At 44.9% G+C, this 25,625-nt stretch overlaps 2 protein-coding genes across 2 annotated transcripts; both read left to right on the plus strand.

The window, feature by feature from the left end:
* Positions 1-14,919: 14,919 nt before the first annotated feature.
* On the plus strand, positions 14,920-19,911 carry LOC102709285 (basic salivary proline-rich protein 2-like). The gene is made up of 3 exons (XM_006655988.3): positions 14,920-15,416; positions 18,174-18,459; positions 18,566-19,911. The coding sequence occupies exons 1-3, from the start codon at positions 14,933-14,935 to the stop codon at positions 19,251-19,253; spliced, it is 1,458 nt and encodes a 485-aa protein (XP_006656051.2). The 5' UTR covers positions 14,920-14,932; the 3' UTR covers positions 19,254-19,911.
* Positions 19,912-23,079: 3,168 nt separating this feature from the next.
* On the plus strand, positions 23,080-25,179 carry LOC102709003 (protein BUNDLE SHEATH DEFECTIVE 2, chloroplastic). Its single transcript, XM_006655986.3, has 4 exons — positions 23,080-23,323; positions 24,034-24,109; positions 24,750-24,846; positions 24,951-25,179. The coding sequence occupies exons 1-4, from the start codon at positions 23,162-23,164 to the stop codon at positions 25,036-25,038; spliced, it is 423 nt and encodes a 140-aa protein (XP_006656049.3). The 5' UTR covers positions 23,080-23,161; the 3' UTR covers positions 25,039-25,179.
* Positions 25,180-25,625: the final 446 nt, after the last annotated feature.

A 25,625-nucleotide genomic window follows, 5' to 3' on the forward strand; every position in this document is an offset into this window, starting at 1 on the left:
CAATAAAATTACCATGTTGCAACATTAGATTTTTTTTCGTGTCTATAGCCCATTATATATTGCAACAAAAAATAAAGTAGTATAACAATAGTAAATTGTTGCAATATAATTTACTAATTGCAACAAAACGCTACACCGTGGTAATAGAATAATGCTGCAAAAATTTGGTGGCAATAGCATAAATTTTCTGTAGTACGATATCTGGTGGAGGGGTAAGTTCTAAGTTCTGCCAGCCCTAGCAGTCATATCAGCTAAATCAGAATTGTCTCGGTTCGGTCTGATCTTCTGATCTAGTTGTATGGTTGATAGTTACCGTATTAGTTTCAACTTAAGGTTGATATAGTCGATCACTTTGGGTGATCTACATTGATTTGATATTTGTTATTTAGTATATTTCATCTAATACTATTTCGGTTCAGTCCAATCTATTAGATTAAATTTATCAAATAGCTTATATCAGATCGGTGTATCTTGCTCACTATTTTATCAGAGTTCTAGCCGATAAGTTATCAATCATCGGCTCATTGGAAATATTGGATCTGTTTAGTATCTTACCTAACATTGCTAGATGTAATCTTGAACTATATCGGTTCGGCCCGATCTTCTAAGATTATATCTAGTGAGCTAGGTTAGATATTTTATAGTTCATGGTCGATCATCAATTGGTTAAAGCTGATGATCCTTGTCAGTCTGTATACTCATTATATTTATATCAATAAAATAGTTGATTGCCTTAATACATTACTTCTATACCAATCGACTTTATTTATGTCAGTAGTTATTTAAGTGTTGCATCAACTTATAAGAATTGCATGCAAGTTGATTTTGGCCGTCGCAACAAAGGATTTATTGTTTATATAATTATTTGAGTTCATCTATATCGGTTTCCCCAGCCAATCCAAGTCTTCTACAACAGACTATTCAACCTTTCAGCTAACCGCTGCTACGACAACATCCTATTGGCTGGTTCTCAGTTATCTATCGGCTTGATAGCCAATCAAATTGTTTTACTCTTCATCTTGTTGTTGCAGGATCAAACTGATTGGCACATCCACATCCTTCTAAGAATTTATGTCCTGTACTAGAGTGATGTAGAGACTCCTAGGCCTTCGCGTGTATTTAACACGCCAGATCAGATAGATTTGGCGTCAACAAATAGATAGAATTAATCTGTCAATCTATGGTCTTAACGATTCCTTCTTAAACTCGGACTCTCTGAGATAAGCTTTTCATCGGATGATTGTGCCCTTTTCTTAACCGAATCGACTAAGAATTCTGACCAAATTTTGACGCTAACAAGGTGCTACGTCAATGCTATGTCAAATGAAGACCGAGTCAAATTAGCCACGTAGGTGGCATATCAGCTGAAACTGTAGTTCAAATCATCTTAGGATTTATTTTGCACCAGTTTTGATAGCCCAAAAACCCATTGTATTCGATTTTCTGATTGAAGGACGAAAATGAAATTCATCGACAAGTTAAGTAGCCTAGGATTAACTGAGGTCGTGTTCAGCAAGAAAGGAGGTAAGTTAACTTACTCAGCATGGAAAACGGAGTAATAGATTAGTACATGATTAATTAATTATTAATTATGAAAAAAATATAAAATAGATTAATATGATTGTTTAAAACAACTTTTTTATAAAAATTTTTTACAAAAAATACTCCCTTCATTTCATATTGTAAAATGTTTGACTTTTTTATTTGCAATGTTTGACCATTTGTCTTATTCAAAAAATTATAGAAATATCATTTGTTTTGCTTGTGACTTGCTTTATTAGCAAAAGAACTTTAAGTACGACTTGTCATTTTTTATATTTGTACTAAATTTTTTAGTAAGACGAATGATGAAATATTGCAACCAAAAAAGTCAAACATCCTACATTATGAAATAGAGGTAGTACATTGTTTAACAGTTCAGAAAACGTGCACGTGGAAAACGAGAGAGATAAGTTAACTTAGCCATGGCAGTGAACGCGATTGGCGAAACAACACAGCCTAAGAGCAGGTACAATAGCAGGCTATAAGCTAGCTATAAGCATATTTTAAAGAGATAAAGAGGGGAGAGAAGAGAGGTGGATTACTAGTCTTTAGCCAGCTGCATACGGGCTTGAAGACAAAACGTGTGTATAACATGTGAGACCATATATTGATATTTTATAGGTAGTTACAGTATAAATTAACTATTAGATTGGCTATAGATGAATTGGAGTTAGCAGCTGCTATACTACTGAAGGAAAAAGTTCACTTGTAGTCCCTCAAACTAGCGCGTTGTTTAAACAACGTACTCGAACCGCAATACCAGATATCGGCCGTCCCCAGTTAACAAATTCAGAGCAAGGCAGTCTAGTAGCTGGTATTGCCTGACATGGCAAATTGACCGGTTGACGTGGCAAGTTGACTCAAAATATTAATGCTGACTGGACCAGGCCATTGGGGGATTAATGCTCAGGGGTGGTATTCGCGGGTTTTCCCGATCCCCTTTTGAGAGAAAACCCTAGATATACTCCCGGCGGCTACTCGGCAATCTCCGGCGACGAATCGGCACTCGGGCGGCGAGTCGGCAGTCGGGCGGCAGTTTGGGAATCTCCGGTGAAGGATATCAGGCGCAAGCTTGGCGATGGCTAGCTCGCGGAGTGAAGGATCGTCGGCATCGTCTCGGCAGAGCTATGGATCTCCAATCCCGTATCGGGTAGGTCCATTCGATTATGACCCACCGGTGATGTGCAGGTGCAGTGCAAAGGCCGCGAGATGGATCTCGTGGAGCGTGGACAACCCTGGGCGGCGTTATTTCAAGTGTCGAAATGCTCGGGTGACTTTCTGTATTTTGGTTCTTTGCTGCTTTGTTGCATAGTTGACTGTTTGGGGTTGATTTTGGTACTTGGGTGATTTGCTTCACGATGGTGGATGCCATTTTTTTGCTTGGCACGATGGGGCAACGAGCAATTTTTTGAGAGAGGTGTTGAACGACTTGCGAGTTGCCGTGGTTTCACTGAGGGCAGAGAAGACTACACTTCTGATGGAGGTTGAAGCCACGAGGTTGAGGGCAGAGGAAGCTAATCGGGAGCTAATTTCGGCCAAGCAATTGATTGCATCCGTGAGAGATGCGGCAATTAACACTGAAGGCAAACTCGTCGAACTGAAGAAGAGAAACACTAGGCTAGAGAATGATAGGTTTTATTTACTAGTTGGTTTAGTAGCAAGTGTGTGTGTGATGCTAGCTATGGTTCTAGGCAATTAGTGAGATTGTGTTGGCTATGTTGCGATTTGTAAAGTGTCACGTTCTGAGTTTTATCCAAGCCAAGAAATAATTAAATAATACATTAAAAATAATTTGTTAATTAAAGTTTAGGAGAAAACCCAGTGTAATAAATTAATTTAATTAATTGGAAGCTTTTCGGAATATTCTAAAATATCCCGAAAGCATTTTAAATTATTAACAGGATTTATATTTGAATTGCAGTCAGTAAAATTTGCTTAAATCAACTTAATAAAAATCGGTAAAATTAGAGGCAATTTCGTTTTTTTCATTCTTTTATTTTTCTTTTCTTTTTCCCTCCAATGTTTCTCTCTTTCTCTCTTTTTTTTTTCCTTTTTCTTTTCTCTTTTCTTTTTCTTCCTCCTGGGCCGAACTCTCCTCTGCCTCCTCCCCTGTGCGATCTCTACTTTCCCCCTGTTGGTCGCACGTCTCCCCCGATCTCTCCCTTTCCCCTTGTTGGTCGCACGTCTCCCCCACCTCTCTCTGTAGGGCCGCACAATCCCACCTCCTCCACAGCCATGCACGCCCCCCATCTCCTCACGGTGAAATCAATTTCCAATAAATTAGGATTTTAATTTTTATCCCTTTGAAACCGTATATAACTAGATTTATGTCTAGCTCCTCCCTATAAATACCCCCTACACCCTCTTTTCCCCGTCTCCCTCTACTGTGCACCTCCAGTCGCCTCTTGCGCTTCCGCTACAGCTGTGCCGCTGCATCCTTGTTCGTAGCAGCGAAAGCCGATCTAATCTGTCGTCAATCTTCAGGTTCGCATATATTTTATTCTTGCGAATCAATCTAAATTAATCTAATGTTTAGGTTTTCTATCCGAACAGCAAGGAACAACCGTGTCACGTTCTGAGTTTTACCCAAGCCAAGAATTAATTCAATAATGTATTAAAAATAATTTATTAATTAAAGTTCAGGAGAAAAGCAGTGTAAATTAAGTTAATTTAATTGGAAGCTTTTCGGACATTCTAAAATGCTCCAAAAGCATTTTTAAATTATTAATAGGATTTATATTTAAATTTCAGAGAAAAAAATTTGCTCTAATAAACATAATAAAAATAGACAAAATTGGAGACAATTTCTTTTCTTTTTTCCCCTCCTTTCTTTTTCTTCTTTTTCCCTTCTCTCTTTTCCCTTTTTCCCTTTTCTTTTCCCCTTTTCCTTTTTTTTCCTCCTTGGCCGAGCTCCTCTGCCTCTCCCTGTGCACGATCTCCTCCTCCCCTCCAGCCGTGCACGATCTCCCCCTTCACCCCCATCGTACTCCAACTCCTCCTCCCCTCCTGTGAACAGCCCCACCACCTCCTCTCTCACGGTAAAATCAATTCCAAACAATTAGGACTCCAAGTTTTATCCCTTTGAAACCTTATCTATTCCTTGTTAATAGGGGATAGATAACAAGATCTATTTCTAGCTTCCCCTATAAATACCCCCTATAGTCTGGCTTCTTTCCCTCGTCTCCCTCCTCCAGTCGCCTCTTGCGCCTCCGCTACAGCTGTGCCGCCCCCTATCCAGCAGCTGCGCAGCAAGCTGCTAGTAGCCCTGCTGCACCCTTGTTCGAGCACGTCGCCGGCTGGTCTCTCTCCACCAAATCTCAGGTTCGCATCTATTTTATTCTTGCGAATCAATCTAAATTAATCTATCGTTTAATTGTTCAGGTTTTCTAGCCTAACAGCGAAGAACAACCGCAATCTGTCACCGATCTCTCCACCAAACCTCAGGTTTGCATACGTTTTATTCATGCAAATCAATCTATCGTTAATCTACCATGTAATTGCTTAGGTTTTCCAATCTATTAGCTAACGCGAGATTGATCTACAGTATGAAATTCAATTTCGTACACGTAGATTGGTTTAACGTTAAAGTCGTCTAATTCTAGTTTAGCGAGTCGTTAAATCTCAATTTAACAGGTCGTTAACTCCTGCCGTTGTTCCGCTAACAGTTCACGGTTTCACGTATCGGATCTAATTTGTCGTACGAATCTCTAATTCGTGCATGATTTGGTTCTGTCGTGTGAATGCGTGTACTGTCTGCAATTTCCCGAGTCGTGTCCCAACCGGCGCTCAAAGTCCACATCGCCTCCCTTGTCCACTCCTCTCTCCTTCCCTTCCACGGGGTCGGCCCGTCAGCCGCGGGCCGCTCAGCTCGCCTCAGCCTCTCTCCCATCGGCCCCTCCTCTCTCCCATCGGCCCCTCCTCTCTCCCGCGCGTGGGCCGAGCCACGGCCCACAGCCACCACGCGCGCGCCAAGTCCAGGCCACCTCCCTTCTCATCGGGACACCGACAGGTGGGCCCCACCTGTCGAGGTCGTCCCCGTCCTCCGCTCGCCCCTGCGCCGAGCTGCGTCACGCCCTCGCCGGGGCTGCTGCCTCGTCGCGCACTGCGCTGTACCGCACGCGCGCAGCTCCCCCGCCAGGCCGCGCCACCGGCCTCTCCACGTCGCACCGTCGGCCACACCCCTTGCCGCCTCACCTTGCCTCTGCTTGAGCCGCTCTCCGCCCCCGCTCGTGTCGCGACGCCGCGCCTGTGTCGCCGTCGCTCAGGTCGCGCCATCGTCATGCGCCAGTGCTCCGGTTGCGTCGTCGTCGTGCGCCGCCGCTCCGCTAGCGCGCCGTCGCCGCTTGGCCGCTGCCGCGTCTCCCCGGCCACCGCCGGTCCCTCTTCGCCTTTGCTCGCCTCTGCACGCGTAGGTCGCCACCGCTGTCGGAGTGCACCGCCTCTTCCCGATCCCCTGCCCTTCCTCTCCTTGCCGCTGCTGCCCCGCTCTCGAGCCGGCGTCACCTCGTTGTGCCGACCGCGTTGCCGCTCGCATTGATGGTCGCCGCCCTACACCCGCGCACCCATCCCGTCGCACCACACCTCGCCGTGTCACCGCGTCGCAGCGCCGTCCGGCTGCTTAGCGCTGCCACGCCACCGCTCTCTGTCGCGCCATGGTCGCGCGTGCCGCTCGCGCCGCCGCACCCACCTTCCGCTTTTCCCGGCCGCCGCCAACCCTCGCCCGCAGATCCCGGCGCCGCATCCCGGCCACGCCGCTAACTACCTCCCCGCCCCAGCCGGCGCCGCGCCCCTATAAACCCCCTCTCCTTGCGCGCCACCGCCGCGCATCCGTCACTGATCTCTCCACCAAACCTCAGGTTTGCATACGTTTTATTCATGCAAATCAATCTATCGTTAATCTACCATGTAATTGCTTAGGTCTTCAAATCTAATAGCTAGCGTGAGATTGATCTACGGTGGAATTCAATTTCATACGTGTAGATTGGTTTTACGTTAAAGTCGTTTAGTTTCTAGTTTAGCGAGTTGTTAAATCTCAATTTAACGGGTCGTTAATTTCCGTCGTTGTTTCGCTAACAGTGCACGGTTTCGCGTTTCGGATCTAATTCGTCGTGTGAATTTATATTCGCGCATGTTTTAGTTCTGTATTGCGAGTACATGTTCTGTTCGCAATTTTCCGAGCTGTGGCCCAACTCGCGCTCGAAGTCTCCGTCTCTCTCCCTTCGGCCCCTCCTCTCCTCCCGCACGTGGGCCGAGCCACGGCCCACAACCACACCCGCACCCGAACCCGAAGTCCTGTCCACCTCCCTCCTCCTCAGGACACCGACAAGTGGGCCCCACCTGTCGGGCCCGTCTTCCTCCTCTGGCCATACCCGCTCGCCGCCGCGTGGAGCTGCGTCGCGTCCTCGCCGCACCAGTTGTGCCTTGCCTGTGCCTCTGCGCCACGCCGCCTCACGCTCGCTCACCACGGCCGTCGTTCCGCCCGTGTCATTGCGCCATCGGCCGCACCCCTTGCCACCTCATCTTGCCTCCGCTTGCGCACCTCGCCGCCGTGCCATGCCCTTGTCGCCTCGCCCCGCACCGCTGCTGCGCCTCGCCGCAGCCGCAGCCGTGTAACGCTGCCGCTCGCCCTGTCGTGCCGTGCGGAGCGTGCGCCTCATGCCCGTGCTTGGTCGCCACGTCGCCCTCGTGCCGCTGCCCTCACGCCCGTCCCGTGACGTCACTAGCCGCGACTTGCCACCACTGCACGCTCGCCGTCGCCGTGGCCGTTGCCGCCGCGTCGCGCGCCGCTAGTCGCGCCGCGCTTTCGCACCCGTGCTTCACCGTCGCTGCATCGCCGCCGCACGCGCCCGTCGCTCGCGCCTGTGCATCACTGCCGCGCCACACCGTGCGTCGTGGCCGTTGTCCCGTTCTGGTCGTCCACCTCCAGCCGCGCCTCGCCCGCGCTAGCGTCTCCCCGCCTTCGCCTCGCTATCGCGTTGCTCCGCCGCAGCGCCGGCCACCATCGCGCCGCACCGTTGCCACGCCTACGCGGCGCCGTGTTCGCGCCGCCCAACCGACAAGCGCACCGGCCGCCACTCTGCTAGCGCTGGCCCAACGGTTGGTCACCGCAACTGCCGACCACAATCCGCGCCGCCGCTAACAACCTCCCCGTCTCCTTCGCGTTCGCACGTCGCCGCTTCCCTCGTGCCACCCGCCACCGCCCATGCCGCTTTTCCCGGCGCCACCACTAACCACCTCCCCGCGTCCTCCGCGCCCACGCCACCATAAAATCCTCCCCTCGGCCGCCGCTCGGTCCCCTTTGGCTCGCGCCCGCGCCGCGGAGCGATCTCTGTCGACGCCGCCAATCTACCTCGCTGCCGGCTGTCACCACCTATCCCCAGCCTCGCCAAATTGCCGCTCCATCCCCGTCACCGGTAAGCCGTTGTCGTCCTCCCTCTCTCTCTCTTTTCCTCTCCACCCGTGGACGCCGAGCCGGTGCCGCCGCCGTGCCCTCGCGCACTCCGACCGTCGTCGTCGCCCCTTCGTCGGCCGTCACCCTCGCCTCGCCGTCGTCGACGCCGAAGCGCCGTCGCCCTCTCATCGCGCCGTCGTCGTTGTCCTCCCCAAGCCGCCGCCGTTCTCCCTTCGGTGCCGCCGCTCTCAGCACCGTCGCCGCTCTCGCTCACCGCCGGACGTCACCGCGTGTGCCACCACCTCGCCGACGCGCCCCGCCTTCACCTCCGCCGGTGAGCAACTCCTCTCCCCTCTCGCCCTCTCTATCCTCTTCGCCGTCGTTGTCGGGCTCCCCATGCCGTCGGCAGGCGCCAAGGGCCGCGCGCCGCCGCCGCCGGGTCGCCGCCCGACGTCCCCGTCGCCACGCCGTTGTGGTGCCGCTCCTGCCTTCTCGCCGCGATCTCCTCTCGTTCTCGCATGCCGCCGCCATCGCCCTCCTCTCCGCGTCACGCACCGAACGCCGCTCTCCATGCTGCCCCTCGCCGGTCCGCGTCACCCGCCGATCGCTGCTCTCCACGTCGTCCCCGGACGCCGCCCTCCGCACTGCTCGCCGGTCACCGCCCTCCTCCGCTCGCCGCCGATGCCGCCTCCTTCCCTGCCCGGCCGAAGCCACCTCCCTCTCCCTCCTCTGTTTTTCCCCACCGACGGGTGGGTCCACCCGTCGGCCTCCCCTCGTCTCTCCCTGCCCGTGGGACCCACCAACCAGCCACCCCACTGCCGACATGTGGGCTCGCTCGCCAGCTCTCCCCCTCTCCCTTTCTCTCTCTGTCTTGTAGGGCAAGGCTGTCAGCCTCCCTCTCCTCTCTCTCACCTGAGCAGTGGGCCCCACCTGTGAGCTTCCCCTTTCTCTTACTCGTTGGCCCCACGTGTCATTCTCTCCACCTCCTCTCTGCCACCGACAACTGGGCCCCGGATGTCAGCATTCCCTCTCTCTCCTTGCTGACGTCATCCCTCCAATTAATTGCGTAATAAATCAATTAAGGTTTTCTGTTTAGTTTAAAAACACAGTTAATCTTCTAAAATTCATAGCTAATTCATCTAGTCTCCGTTTAGGTCCATTCAAGTTTCAGTAAATCTAGAAAAATGCCAAGAATCCATTAAAAATAGTTTCTTTCTCTGTTTCAGTAGTTTTATAGTCTGTTTTTCTTGTTTTGCCTTGTTTGTCGTAGGTTTTGACCCCGTCGCAGCGCCGTTCTTTCCGAAGTTGTCGCAGAAGATCCTCGTGGGTCTCAGCAAGGCAAGTGGCACCCATCTTTGATCATATTGACCCGATGTTTATAAAATTCCCCGCTTTACATTCAAACATGCATTGTTTTATGCAAATTTATTTACTTTATTTACCTATTGGGCATTTACCTTTATATATCCGTTGATTCCCACTTATTATTGTAATCCCAGGGTTAATTTGACTAGAATTAGGATTAGGCAATGTTTAGACAAGCTTAGTTCAACTAGCTCACCAATTATTATTTAATTATTGATTAGACTTTGATAGACCTTTAATGGTTTTGATCATGGTTAATTTCCCGATGTGGATTAATACAACTAAAATATTGCTTATGGTGGGCTGTAGGTGCATGGTTTTGAGAGTCGTGCCCATGGCAATTAAGGACCGGTTCTCAGGAAACCCTGAAAGTCTTACACGTACTAACCACAAGCCAGAGTGGACAACGGTGAGACTCGTAATCTAGCTTGTCCCTATTCGACGTACCAAGGCAAGGGTGAGAGTGATGGAGTATGGACGGGCAATCGTGGTGTAACGAAAGCCTCTGCTGCTTCCGGATTCACCAAGGCACAAGAAGGGATTGCCCGACTTGGTGTAAAGGAGGGGGTGAAACCTGAAGTGTGGTGCGATTGTCTAGGGAGGGTTAGGTGAAAGGTCTTATCATGGTTTTCGTACTGAGGTATCGTGGTGATACGTTGGGGCATGGTAACATGCTTGGGAGCCATGTCTTGTGGGTAAAGTTATACACCTCTGCAGAGTAAAACTATTCGAATAGCCGTGCCCGCGGTTATTGGGCGAACTGACAGATTCTTTGGGATTAGTGAACCTTTTAAATAACTTGATTAATCTTGGAACTGGTTTGACCCTGCACAACGTGGTGTAACGTTAGCAGTGGTTTGGGTCTGTTGCAACGTGTAACATCCCAGCCCAAGGCTTAAATAGGATTTGATAGATACTCATACCAACAAGTTGCAACTTCTTTTCCGGAAGCTTATCTCAAGAGAACTCCAAGGTTAAGCGTGCTTGAATTGGAGCAATCTTGGAGTGAGGACAAAGTGCGCAGAAAAGACTCTCGGGTGCGCATGAGTGAGGACAAAGTGCGCAGAAAAGACATGCGTGTTGGTTGTGTGAGGGAAGTCTTGATGTCCTAGAGCATGGGCCCGACCTAGGGGGGTTCCTAGGGTCGGGGCGTGACAAAATGGTATCAGAGCCAACCTAGGGTCGGGGCGTGACAGAATGGTATCAGAGCCGACCCTCGCGGTTTCACGGGCGCGTGTGGGCGCAGGGGCGCGGGCATGTTGCGTATGGCGCGTGGGCCCTGCGAGGACACGGCATGGCACATGGGCCGGACCTGGACACACGGACGTGGTCAAGAGGGGAACGTTCTTGGTTGTTTGCCCAAGTGTGGGTATGTTGGACCGACGGGGACGTCGGGTCCTTTGAGGGTGGGTGTATGTAACATCCCAGCCCAAGGCTTAAATAGGATTTGATAGATACTCATATCAATAAGTTGCAACTTCTTTTCTAGAATTTTATTTCAAGAGAACTCCAAGGTTAAGTGTGCTTGACCTAGAGCAGTCTTGGAGTGAGGACAAAGTGCGCAGAAAAGACTCTCGGGTGCGCATGAGTGAGGACAAAGTGCGCAGAAAAGACATGCGTGTTGGTTGTGTGAGGGAAGTCTTGATGTCCTAGAGCATGGGCCCGACCTAGGGGGTTCCTAGGGTCGGGGCGTGACACAACGTGGTTTAACGTTGGACAGAGGGGTGACCCTGTTGCAGTGTGGTGTAACGCTGGACAGTGGTTTGGGCCTGTTGCAACGTGGTGTAACGTTGGACAGTAGATGATTATTTTAAATGTTTACTTTACTTTTATTCAATCTATTTTATCTATTGTTTTGCTAAATTACTGCTGCTTTTGTACAATTTAACCTTAGTCTATCCCTTGATACCCTATTGCATTCATTATTCTCCCTCTCTTGGGTGTTACTTGTTGAGTACGGTGGTTTGTACTCAGCCTTGCTTAATTTTTCTCCCACCAGAGCAAGTACCAGAGCTTGGGTTAGAAGTCAAAAGAAGGTTGTTCCCAAGGTTGAAGTGAGTTTCAGTCCGCCGTCGAGAATGCCTGTGGTGTGGAGCCGTCATCGCCAGCTGAAGCTAAGGATTAGATGGTCTAGTCTTGTTTTTCTTTTCCGCTGCATTTCGATAGATAACTGTTTTTATTTGTTTTTAAGTCGTGGAACTGTGTATTAATTTATCATAGTATGTACTCGGGCTGATTCCTGGACCGAGATTCAATGCATTCTATTGTTCAGAAATTTGGTGTAAATTTCTGTGTGTCACATAAACCAAGGTTGTGCTTTTGTTAAGGTACTTAATGAATAATATGTCCAATTGTTGATGTGAGACAAATCTGTCCAGGTGTTGGTTAAAATAGAGACAGAAGCAAAAACAAATCTGTCCAGGTATTGGTCACTGTAAATACAACTTGAAAAAGTGTAAACAGAAAATGTGTAATCTGGTGCATACAGTTTTGCATTCATATGCCATATATTTTGGCCATACATCACAGCTTAAAATAGGAATGGCGCATTATCTTGCAACCAAGGCACCAAGATTGAAAGTCTAGCAATACATAGCATAAAGTTCAATAGAAGGGCTAATTGTTTGCCATTACATCACAGATTAGGGGTAACTAGGATAATTGTTTGCCATTACATCCCGGATTGGGGGTAACTAGGAGATCACAATGCATATAAAGGCTAATTGTTTGCCATTACATCACACATAAGGGGTAACAGACAGATCACAAATGCATCACAGTTTGTCACTCTGCCATGGAGGAAGCAGAAGCAATGGACCAGATGAGGATTTTTTGGTCCTGGTCTTAGGTGGTTCTTGACCTGAAACAGACACAAATGCTTTTCCAGAAGTAATGTGCACAGATGCACTAGTGGAGCTTTGAGATTGTTGCAGTGTAGCATTCAGATCAACCTTAGCTGATCCACCTGGTTGAGTAGAGACCTTGGCAGTGGCATTTACAGTGACCATCTGGGGTAATTTTTTTGCTGCCTGCAAGTTAAACATTGATTCATGTACCTCTCTTCTCCTCTCTGTTTTGGGCCTTCCAGGCATTTTGATGTATCCAGGAACATTGAGGGGCTCTCTATCGTCATTAGGCCAGCTATTCATCCCCTCCACTAGTTGGAGGCAATGGGCATATGTTTCCTTGAACATTTTAACTGAGTAACAACCAGCAACATACTCATCCAAGATATTAGTTCCAAAATAGATGCATGATATAGCATGTGGGCATGGTAGACCAGATAGTTGCCAATACCTACATGAACACTCTCTCTTGCCAAGGTTAACTGTGAATGTGTTGTTATGGTGCTTGACTTCATAGCAATCAGCACCATTGCATATCGCGTGGCAGAAAGCAGACTCAGTGATATATACATTCAGTTTCTTCAATATATTGGGGCAAATAACAGTGGACCATCTAGCATATTTCTTTCTTTGCTCATCAATTCTAACCATCACTTTCTTTCTTATGGTCTCAAGCATTGTGATTATTGGAAAAAACCTAGCTTCTAGTATCCATTTGTTGAAAGACTCACACATATTATTGTCGACTGAATCGCAATTAGAGCCTAACCTGAACCATGCACGGCTCCAGTGTTCAGGATGAGTGTTCATAATGGCTTGTGCTCCAACAGGTGTGAGTTGTGCTAATTTGGCTCTTGCAAAGTTGAAGAGCCTCCTGCAAGGAGCTTTAGCAAACTTCCAGAATTTCTTCTGAAATGCCTTGTCATTAAAATGCCGTTTCCAATTGGCATAGAATTTTTAGACAGCAAGCATACCCATGGACAAGTAGCCCAATCACATTTTGCCCTTAGCCTTTGTTTATCATTTTTGACAAAGTTAATCACTTTTCTCTCAGCTGGAGCATATTTGGTCACAGCTTGAATTGCTTCTTGCAACTGAACTTCATCCCAAGCTCAAATACAGGAACTCCTTCTTTCTTTTTAAACCTAGGGTGTTTGTTCTCTCTAGTTCTGAACTCCCCTTCACTGTCAACCTCATCCATGGACTCTTCATCATCACTTTCAGCATAAGGGGTCTCATTGCCATCCTCTTCATCAACAGCTTCAACATTTGGTTGGGAATTAGGGCCAGTAAATATTACATCATCAACATCTAGAATTTCTCCCGCCTTCAACTTCTGTTTGATTCTTTTGAAATTCTTCTCTATCTCAACAGCCTCTTCATCTGCATCAGAGCAAGAATTGTCTTCAGGTGTGTAATCGCTGTCAGAATCACTATCTGAGCCAAGGTGAGTACATATTGGTTCTGACTCTTTGGAATACAACACTATCCTCTTCTCAGCCTCTGCAACCTCCTGGATTGCTTTGCCTTTATTCTTGGGGTCGGCATCCCCACAACCTTCATCTCTAATGCTTTCAGACTCCTCATCTACATCCAGTTCCACCTCTGCCTCGTAATCACTATCTGCACTTGAATCATCACATAAGTCTACCACTATTGGCTCCTCAACATATACATCAGCAACACCACCTTCAACAACACAATCAGACATATACTGACAAACTTTGTCATCTAACAAAACCCTTAGGCCATTGCTCAGCTCCTTCCCAGGAAACAACCAGTGTAACACTGTTCCTTCGCTAACTTTGCAATGTTCTCGCAAATGTGCAAAGACCTCAAAAAGTGATACCTTGTCTCGATGTACATATGACAATGCTTCCACCCCACCACAATAATTCTTCTCTGAACCACAACTGACAAATTCCCCCTTCAAATGGAACCTAACAACCAGTGTACTCAACACGTCCATGACTAGCCTATATGCACAAATTAATATATTAGAGGATATGGTGGCCGAATTTGCACACACTATGACTAAACTATTCTCTTAATTGCACAGCCACATGGTTAGCCTCACTAAAAAAATCACAGGACCACACCAAATCGGAGCTAGCAACAACAACAACCATATTAAAGTACTCCTAGCTCATCAATCCCAACTATTCACGACAAGTTTAAATAACTAACCTATACTGATTCCGGCGTCTGAATCAGCCAAGCAAATGTGCTCCAACTCCACCGTGCGACTTGCGGGCGGACTCCCAACTGCTACCAGCGTCGAGCTCCCGTCGCCAACAATGGCCGCCTCGCCGTCACGATACCTCCCGCCGCCAACAATGGTAGCCTCGCCGTCGCCCACCGTGTCACCCCGCGTAGATCTAGGGTTTTAAGTGGGAGCCAGACAGATGCTTCTGCCCGTGAGCACCACACACACACTCTGCATTAATCCCCCAACGGCCTGGTCCAGTCAGCCGATCTACCTGCCACATCACTCGGTCAACTTGCCACGTCGGCCAAAACCGGCTACTATATTGCCTTAGGACAAGATTTAATCTGGATTTGGTAACTGGGGGACGACCGATATCTGGTATTGCGGTTCGAAGACGTTGTTTAAATAGCGCGCTAGTTTGAGGGACTACAAGTGGACTTTTTCTTACTACTGAACTTGCTCTAAGTACAAAATTTGCTGTGGGCCTATTCCTAGTGGGCTTCGCTTTTCTCGAACCGAACCCTAGAAAGTGAAACGGCGCAACATCCACCATTCGCAGAGGCGGCGGCCAGACCGACGATGCGGCCCCGCGGTAGAGGAGACGACGTCGACGAGGAGGAGGAGGAGGAGGTGGAGTACTCGACCTACCGGAGCGCGCCGGAGCCCGACTCGGAGCACGACGCGGAGCCCGCGCAGCCGCCTCCCCCCGCTCGCGCCCCTCTCAGCAGCCTCGTCGTCAAGCCATCGCCGCGTCAGGGGAACGGCGCCTCCTCCTCCTCCTCCCCGGATGCCGCGGCGCGCTCGTCCCCGCCCCACGCAGGCGGTGCCTCGTTCCCCCGCCGACGGCGCGGCCTCACGCCGCCGGATTCCCGGGGGAGGGAGAGGCGCCGGTCGCCGCCGCCGTTGCTGGCTAGGAGGCGTCCCGGGAGCCCGCCGCCCCAGCGTCGCCGCTTGAGCCCGCCACCGCCGCGCCGGCGCTTGACTCCGCCACCCCAGCGCGGTGGACGTTTGACGCCGCCTGGTTTCCAGCCGCGGCACCCGCGCCTCTACGACGAGCCTCAAGGTCTGTTGAAACCCTTAATTCCCCCATTTCTTTCGATCTTATACTGACGAATTATTGTAGTGTTCTCTGTTGTTGTATCGTTCATGAATGGTGTGTGTGCTTGTAAAATACTTTGTGCTGTGCTACTTGAATTTACATGACAAGATCTCTGTCTGTGGAATTGATGGTTTAAGATAACTTGCTGGTAGATGATGTATTTATGATTCCTGTCGATTATTGAGAGTTATTTGATTGTATGTATGATGACACATGTACAATCTGACTTGTTTATTGGATTTACTAGCTTGTTGTTTCATTGAAAGAGTTTTTATTATCTTAATCCTTGTCTCTGTGTTATGTTTAAACATATTGCAGAAGCTTGATTTTATTGTATGAACTATGCCTAGTTAAATATGTCTCTGATTGTGTGCAGTTCTGGAGCTACCTATTCACCAATCAATTAAACAACTCATGCGTACCCTATATACATTATCAGTTTATCACTTAGTTCTAGATTGTAGTTTTCTTATTGCGAAGTAAATTGTAACTTCCAAGATAATTTTCCTATATGATCCCTCTCATTGACATATGGCATGCATAACTTGGGCACAGATCTCTTCAGCGTTAATGTATGTACTTTGTATGCCTACATCATCACAGATATACATTGGTAGGTTTGAGCACTTGATTGCGTAAACTGCTTCCTTTTTTTTATCATTCAACTAGAGTAGGATCTTCTGATATGCATAGAGTTAAGTCGTTTCTTCTGATACTTTGTTCTGTGTTTGAATGTTTTAGGTTTTTATTCACTGTCATCACCAAATATAGTTAGTGTGAATGTGTGATTGGTCTTCTACTACATCATATCCCTTTTCTCTTTTGTTTCATTTTTCAAGTCAAGTGGTACGCTTGGGTTGATGTAACCAGCATTTTACTGTATCTCCTGAAGTTCAATTATGCCATCTCTTTGATGCCATAGCTAAATATTTTTAATTACATATAGCTGTATTATGTTGGAATATTTTGTTTCCTCTTTCAATCACCTTATGTAGAAAAATAATGAACGGAATGTGGTTGTGCAAGACCTCTTGACATGCTTCGAGAAATTATAGATGTTTTCTAATTCTTTGCTGGCTTGGATGTTCAGTGTAATGGCCAAGCACTGCAAGCTCCACTAAATATCAAATGGAGTGTGGAATTTGCTCTTCTTCTCTAACAGTATCCAACTTGGCTGGCTAGGATGACGTTGCTTTCAAGATGGGATGTTAATGCTGATGCTTTCTTGTTGATATACAGTACTGGGATACTTAATGGTTTAGTTTAGTTTTTGGCACCTATGCTGCTTGTGTGCTGATGCAGTTATATTGTGAAAAGCAACTATGTTCAATTAGTAAATTCTGAAAATGTTGGAGGTCTAATGGTAGCAGAACAATGAAGGAATGAGATTGACTTGAGGTGTACCAATGCAACTGTGGTTTACAGTCTCCAGATTCAGGGTTATCGGAGAACTACGAGTACAAGTTTGATGAATTTAACTTGAAACAGAGATAACTACTAATGCTGTTGGACATGAAAGTTGTCTTGCTGCCATCAGATTTTTAATCCTGACCACAACTCCATATGAGCTTCTCTAGATAAAGGACTTGAGATTGACTTGGCATAGTATTGGGGAAGTTGTGGTTTAAATGCTAGTTTTTCGGGTCGCCTGTGTAAGTTAATTTTGGAAATGGATATGGGGACACTTACAATGTGAACAGGAGAAGTTATCCTTGCTGCAAATAATTGTCAGACCAGGACAGCTCCTCGTTTAAGTGTTTCTGACCTGCTTGCATTATGATGAATTAAGTCAGTATTTTAGAAGTAGGATCAATACAGATTTTTTTGCTGATCATCTTCCCAACATGTTGTTGGGGGATAGGGCACATTTGTTGAGTAAAGAAGGTACTTGGATGCTGCAAAGAATTGTTCTGAACAAATCAGTGAGGAGAACTGTTGGTGCATAGGATTTTCTGGCCTATGGGATCTCCATAGTGCTTGGATTATGAGCCATCTCATTTTTCTACGTGAGGAATTGGTATAAAGACTGCTTTCTCCAGGACCTTATGTTCAAATATGGTCAAGAGAAAATTAAAATGGACAGGCAACTAGGTAACCTTTGTGGAAAAGACTTGTAAAGAGATTGTCATAGGATGTTTGATGCAACGCTACTTTTCTACTCTTCACATAGGAACTTTCCTTTAGCTCTCTGTGGAGGATTTAGCTATGTAAATCATGATAAGGTGACACAACCTTATCTGAAGTGATGTTGAGGGAGAAGCTCCTCACAGTTTGACTGCATGGTTTTACCATGTCACAAACTACTCCAATTGAGTGCTTAGCACATAAACATTTGCCAAATGAATGTTTGAAATGTCTTTTGACTTTGCATGACACTGCGGATCTTGTGAGACAAGGAAATAAGCTCTCTTAGAAGCATCAAATTCCAACCCATGGATGTTTTAGCTATTATTAATTGCACTGAACCATGGAAGAGAGATTGTTATGTTTTATGGGTTGACCTGCAGTTACAAGGGTATTTCCTTCTCAGAGCTAATCTTGAGAAATGCTTGCCTTATCAAACGACCTTTTGGTGTGTGGATAGTAGCTATGTTGAAAGTGGTTCTCCTGAAGGGGTTGCCTACTTCAATCCAATGTGGCTGGTGTAAGAATTTCTTTGCTTTATATTACTCTTCAATGTCCACTAATACTTATTTTGAACTGTTATTGCTTCCTTTTCAGGATATGGCATGCATGCAGGCCTTTCACCTCCACGCCAACGCAGACCAGAAAACAGAAGTGTCGATGGTGCTTTTGGTCCACGCTATGCCCACGGATATCAAGGTGGTGGTAGAGGAGTTACAAGGTTCCGAGATGGTTCTCCACCATATGGAAGAGGGGACAGATCATATGGGAGGGGCTCTAGTGCTCCTGGAAAGGATTTCATTAATATTGATGGAGAATATGTTCACAGGAATGATCCAAATCTGTCACCAAGAGAAGGTGATTGGATATGCCAGAATCCAAGGTATGTCATTTTTTTTAGCTTATCGTTTATGTATAATGTTTTCTTCTCAATGTCTTCCCAAGTTTCTTAAATCTTCTTTGAAATTTATCATTGTCTTCTGTTTCAGCTGTGGAAATCTTAATTTTGCTCGGCGAACTCACTGCAACAATTGCAACAAGTATCGCTATTCACGAGAAGTACGGCCTAGCCACAGTCCTCACAGGGATTACTCCAATCCTCCACGTGGGCCTCCAAGGAATCTTGGTCCAAGTGATCGTGCCCCACCAAGAGAGGTGGCCAGGTACAGGTCACCGCCCCGTGGTTGGGGTGTGAGTGACCCTAAGGGTTATGCAGCTCGATCACCTCCAGATCATGCAGGAAGGTATGCAGATCCATTGCAGAGGGAAAGAACGTGTTTCCGAAGTGACCGTCAGTTGAGGGACCATGGAAATTGGTCTTCAGCTGAGGACTACAACCCAAGGGAGCATCCACATGATGATATGTATCTTGAGAGGAGTCGGCGGCGATCAGTGTCTCCTCGGGATAATTGGGAGCACAATATGCGGGACAGAAGCCGATCTCCCGCTGGAAGCAGGCTGTTCAAGGGTTCTTTTACTGGCAGAGGTCGACCAGACTTGGAGTATGCTGATCGCTATGTAGGGAGGGGGCGGCCTAACAATTTAGATGTTGGCCATGGTCGTGGCCGTGGCCGTGGCCGTGGCCGTGGATACATACCTGGAGGTGGTACATACCTTGGAGAGGGTCGAGGTGACAGGCGTGCTGCTCCCAATGGTAGGAATGATGGAAGCTATTAGATCATCATAATCTGATCGAGTGACCATAATATAAACTAGTTAAGGTGCCGCTTGAAGCGAGATGCAGCTTGTAATGCTAACCTTTTCCATACTGTCTTAACTGTGATACACTTTCTTGCTTCTCTGGACATATGGTGAAGGTATGGCCACTTAGTCAACATTTTGCTGTTCGATGTAGATGTCAATGCGTTTGACATTAATGGATTGTTTGGAGATGATCAATTCCTTTGATTAACCATGCTTTGGGTGATCATTCAGTTTCCATTAGCTGCTTGGCTTGTTCGGCCATGATGAATTGTCAATTCTTAACTTCCACATTTTTACCTGAAGGCTGACTACGAGTTAATATGTCTTCAGATTGCTCTAGCTGTTGATCTGTTCCTGGGTTAGAACCTCGTTGGTGCTGGTATACAATCATCATACCAGCCAAATGGTTGTCAGATACCCTCTTCTTTTTTACATGATGCTGGAATGCATGCACGCTGGATGCTTGGACGAAGCCCAACTTCCCAGGCATAAGGGGAGAGCAATTCTTGCGACCATTGTTGAGGCGCACTATCACTTTATCAGCTAGTCAGGACTTTTGATTTGTTGACCTCTGTTAGAAATTATCCAACAGCCATCAGATAACAGAACATACTTTCTTTTTTTTTATTTTGGCTGGGAACGATACATAATACTCCCTTCAGTTTTATGGTCTTATAATTCTTGTTGGTTTAGATAAAGGATCATGTCAAACTTTTAAAATTTTGATCGTAAATATCCTAAATATACATATCGTTTGAAGAAACTAGAATAACTTATATAGATAAGCTTTAACAAAAGGCATAATGACAAATAGCTGACTAGCTACAACCTCATCATGCAGCAATTTCTACAGTGTACTAATTAATTCCACTTTTAAGGAGGAATATTTCGGCACGACTTCATCTACCTTCTGGTTGAAATTCAGTGCCTTGGGACAGCGATTTATCATTGGTTTTTGTTTTTATGTTGTTAGGCCATTTACAGTGCACCACACTGTTGAGTGGCTCAAGCTCTCTACAGTAGTGCTGGCGTGCCATCTCGGATAAGACCGTGTCTCTGCAGAACCACTTAGTCTTACAGAGGACATGCGTTCTCCGTTAGAAGAGGGGAGAGAAGGGAGCATACCAGGGTCTGATCTAGCGCCATCTGCCCTCCCTCCGGCATCTCCTGCCCTCGATCTGGTGCCACCCGCTCGATCCGGCGCCTCCCGGCCGTCCTCCGCCACCCGCTCGATCCGGTGCCACCCGCTCTATTTGAATAAAAGCTTTATTCAGAAATTTTTTATTTGAAAATATGCCGTTTGGAATTTTTTTCGTGAAAAAAATCCAAATAGTCACCCCCACTTGATTCTTGGTAGAAAATCGAATAGCTTGTCACCTTCGCTCCTCTGCGTGCATGGCTCCATACGCATACTTATGTATGATTTCTACATACATACTTGTCACCTTTGTTGTAAGAACCATGCATGCACAACATATTATACCTTTAAATATATATTTCTCCTCAATTTTATGTTCAATCTATGGTCCGATTATATCATTGTGTTTGTTACAATTAATTCTTTACAATAAGATTTCATATGGTTATATTCCTTTCAAAATATTGTTTTCTACCTTTTACTGTGGATCTTTTTGTTACATGCAATGTTGTTTGAATGCTTCCACAAGTATTTTAATGAAGTTTCACTTGGTTATTTCGAAATGTTACAATAGGTTTTTGGCGTTATTCCATACTTTTATGTTTGATTTATTACAATATATTGATGTTACATCAGTTAAGGAACGATGTTTCATATGTGCAAGCTAAATGTTTTAATCCATGATTCAATGTTTTAGCATTTCAACATAATGGTGAAATATTTTTCTACTAGCGGTGAAATATTGAAGATCGGTATTTCATCTCTAAAAACTAAATGTTCCGTATCCTCAAGCAAAAATGTTTCAAAGTATGATTTAATCATGTTTCATCATTTTTAATAGTAAAAATCATTTTAGTAAACAATGAAACATCTATTTTATATTGTGATGAAACACCGTCTAATTTATAGCTGGATCCACTGCCTGCATATTTGAAATCCTCGAACTGCAATGTCGCAGAAAGTAGAAGCACATACGTGAATGAAAGGAAAAATGAAATCGGACTCCGATTTCCGATTTGGTAATATAAATTTGAAAAAAAAAATCTAAAATGGCAAGTTTTAAAAAAGAGAGCACCCATTTGGGCCATGAGACCCACGTTCCTTGATTGCTGCTACGTTTGGGCCATGACATTCGCATGGACCATTTGCAACCTTATATTTTTATTTTTATTTATGTTTATAACCAAAATTTAAACTTTCAACTGATTTAAGGGTTTTTTTCATCTTAGCTTATTTTCAGCCTTGATTTTTAATTGTATATAAAAATTTTATTCACAAATTATTTTTTATTTGTAAATATACCGTTTGACTTTTTTCTACAAAACCAGAAGATCACCCCTTGCACTTTGAGAAGGTGGTTTTTCAACTGGTGATTTGTTATGTTTTCTCTTCTTCAAATACTAAATTTTATTTAACCCGGACATTATGATTCAATTTCAAAAAAAGAAAATCTCACGAAACGATCTCAGATATTATGAAATTAGAGTTATACAAAGCTACGCTGTTGACCGATTCTCCTTTATTCCGCCATACATGATGAGCTTTTTACATCAAATTAAAAATTTATGAAATCTTTAATCCATCATATGAAATCTTTAGCTATCAAATTAACGTATTTTTTTATTATGCTACAATAGCTTCAAAATTAGTTACCATAACCGTGGCAAATTCAAATCGAGCGGTAACTGTGGTTTGACCCAAAAACTGCACAGTTTGTACAGAAAACTGTGAGCAGTTCAATCCAAGCATTAAAAAAGTCAAAAATATTGTAAAATTATAAAAGTAATCAAAAATAAGTAATATGATATATTTGGAATTATTAAGACATAGTATTTGTAAACTAGAAAATTTTGGCATGACCTTTATTAAAATAGGGGCATTCAAATAATTATATATGACAGTTCACAAATAACAATTATTATAAAACACATTTGAAAGTTGAAATACGTTCCTAAACCATAATAATACACTAATAACCAAACAAGTTTTATCTCTCAAAATTAGTTGGCCCTTAACAGGCCGTGGTCAACAGTGTTCTTTTTCATTTTGTTTTCATTTTTCCTAGGCTAACAATATTTTGAACATTAATCTTCGTTAAAAATTCACATATTTTCTAAATTTTCTTTCGCCAAACAACTCTATAAATCAATCTCTATCACTAGTAATTTTACAAAAAAATCTAAATTCTTTATAAAAATATGGACGAGATTTAGTAACTTGAGACTGTGCCTAGTGGTACCACCCCCGACAGTAGGGGTGGATCCAGCGGTGGGTTTGAGAAGGCTCCAGTCCCTCTACACTAAATTCTCCGTGAAAATAGAGAAGTGGGGAGGGGAAGAGGAGAGAGCTTGAGGAAGAAAAATGCAATTAGCTTCCTAGCATTCAGATTCTAGATCTGCCATTATTCGACATGACACTTGGTAACCACGATTATCGTAGTTACCGTGGTTTTCCGAACCCTAATGACATATCAAAACCTTTATGCTTTTTTATAATAATGTAGACCATAAAACCCATCGTTCTACCTTTCTAAAAAAAATGCATAAAAATGTGATTGGTTAAGGTATGTTCCTGCAATACCGCACTTTGGAAAGGGCGAGTATGCAAAAGGGAAACCGTATTTCTCTCTACATATTATATATCATCACAGGAGTGGATTAGCCTCCGCTTTTCTCGTTGCTGTTGGCCGTCCGTCTCTCCGCCTCCACCTCCACCCCACCGCTCTCCCTCGCTCCGCTCCCCAATGGCGGCCACCTCGAGCCTCACGGCGGCCGCCGCCGCCGCCTCCCCTCCGCTCCTCCTCCCCAGGCCCACCGGAGCTGCCCCTCTCGCTCCCTCCGCTGCCGCCTTCCTCCGCCGGCCCGTCTCTCGCTGCTCCTCCAGGTTCCAGTCCGTCAAGACCAAGGTCTGCACCTCTCTCTGCCTTTCCCTTTGATGGATGGATATATGTGGAGAGAAATAGCCTTGTCTGGATAGTACACTGTACCTGGTGTTTTCCATGTATTCACGTATGAAAACTTTGCACGACATATAAGATGAATCTATTTTTTCTTTCGGATGGCTATTAAGCTGGATGTGTCCTTCGTTTTTTTACTAGTCGTATGTAGACTCAGGAAAAAAAAAAGAGTCTGATAATGGAACAGTTTCCGTAATTATATGTTTGTTGCAAGGAGAGATTTGTATAGTAATAGTATAATTTTCTTCTATTTTGAAAATAGAAATCGTAGAACTTGGTGTTCACAGTATCCCGCTTGCATATAACGATATGTGATGTTAAAAGAAGAACGTATTACACTCTCATCTTTCCGCTTCTACTTATGCTTATAAGCCAAAATTTGAATTTTTTATCTTACATTTAGAGTTGATTTTGTGGTTTTTCATTGTAGTTTATTTTTTAGTTTTGGCTTTTAGATCGATAGGAATACATATATAAAAATTTTATTCGCAAATTATTTTTCGTTTGCAAATAGGAATATCAGTAAGTTGTCAAATAATCTTGTTATTTTTATACTCTTTACATATGGAATGAGAGTATGAGACGGAAATATATTTACAGGTTGCTAGTTCTCTTTATTTGTTTAATCTTCTAGTGTTTTAAAGTGCTCGTCTATGCAGTGCACAGAAAATGATCAGACCGCAAAGAAGCCTCAGAAGGTAAGTAGCATTGTCTGCAAGGACTGCGAAGGAAACGGTGAGTTTTCTTCTGTTTATAATTTAGTTTAAGTCCTCATGGTTTACATCTTTGTATGTTCATCTGTCTGTACACTATATAGCATGTACTTCTCTAAGTCTGTTAGCTCATTGTCTGAAGTAATGAATGTAGAGACAATGAAACTGGAGCAGAAACTAGTTTGAAAACTCCACAGACTTTTTTTTTTGTTTCCTGATTGGGTTTGGGCTCTTTCTGTAGTGGGTTTCCTCAGCACAGGAAACTTAGACAGCACCAGGCAAGAATTCTGTATGGTGTTAAACAAAAGGTTGATTGTCTGTTTTCTTACCCCCACAATCTTTGGAGTACTGATACTTTACTCTTTCACCATATAAATATTTGAATTTTTGTTTGAAAAATGATATTTTTTTATCCAGAATTTAACTTTATACAATTTATCGGGAGCACCCACTAGATAGTAAACGTGCTTCCTTGTTTTAGTAGATCTTACAGCACAAGATATGAATCATATTTAACACATCAAGAGTTGTGCAAATTGATAAAGTCCTCTTGTATATTGTTGAGTTGCAACATCATCTGAAACACTTGAAGATATGAATAATCTTACATGTTTTGGTCTGCATGCCAAGTTTTGGTTGTAACTCTCATATCAAAATTACAGGTGCTATACTGTGCACCCAGTGCAAGGGAACTGCGGTGAATTCTGTTGACCATTTCGGGGGCCGATTTAAAGCTGGAGCATTATGCTGGCTTTGCAGGTCAAACAAAATTTGATCAATTAGAAGTACTCCATTAGGAATCCTCTATTAGAATTATGTCATGTATCTGTTTTTTCTTATGCCAATTCATCAAATTTCTGCAGAGGAAAGAAGGAAATCTTGTGCGGTAGCTGCAATGGTGCTGGATTCTTGGGTGGATTCCTGAGCACTTTTGATTCAACTGCAGAGTAGGGTGAATGGTTTATAGTCTTTTTCGTGTTTTTATTGTATTTGAGCAATTTTGAGGGATCTAATATGTAAAATTTTCCACCTTGTTGCCTCTCGAGACAATTTGTGCTCTAGAATTGGGGCCAATTTCAGGGACCAAAGCAAGCCTATAGCTGTGTATCTGTCGCTAATACAAGTATTTTGTTTCTCTCACAACGAAAGAAAATTGATTTGTGGGCTTCTCTGATCATTTGCACCTTGTTTTCATGTGGGTAAAAGCACGGTAAACATGGGAAGGCCGGCCACAGTTTGTATTGTGCAAATTGATTTATGCCATTGAAGGGTCTTCAGACATGTCAATGATATTGAGTACAGTATTGAGTTGGGATTCTTTTATGGGAGATACTTCAGATGCAACAAATATGCATCAGAAGCATTGCATCTCATGCATAGTAAACAATTGATCTCGGCGTTTGATAATTTTTATCATTGCCATAAAATTTGGCAAATTCCTATGTTTAGCCAGCATCGTAGCTGCGCTCGTCTACTCACATATGTTGTGTCGCTCTAAGATTTGGACCCTCTTTATTTTGTACTCTTCCAGCGCAAAA

The sequence above is a fragment of the Oryza brachyantha genome, chromosome 6 (genome assembly GCF_000231095.2).
Source record: "Oryza brachyantha chromosome 6, ObraRS2, whole genome shotgun sequence".
NCBI classification, from domain to species: Eukaryota; Viridiplantae; Streptophyta; class Magnoliopsida; order Poales; family Poaceae; genus Oryza; species Oryza brachyantha.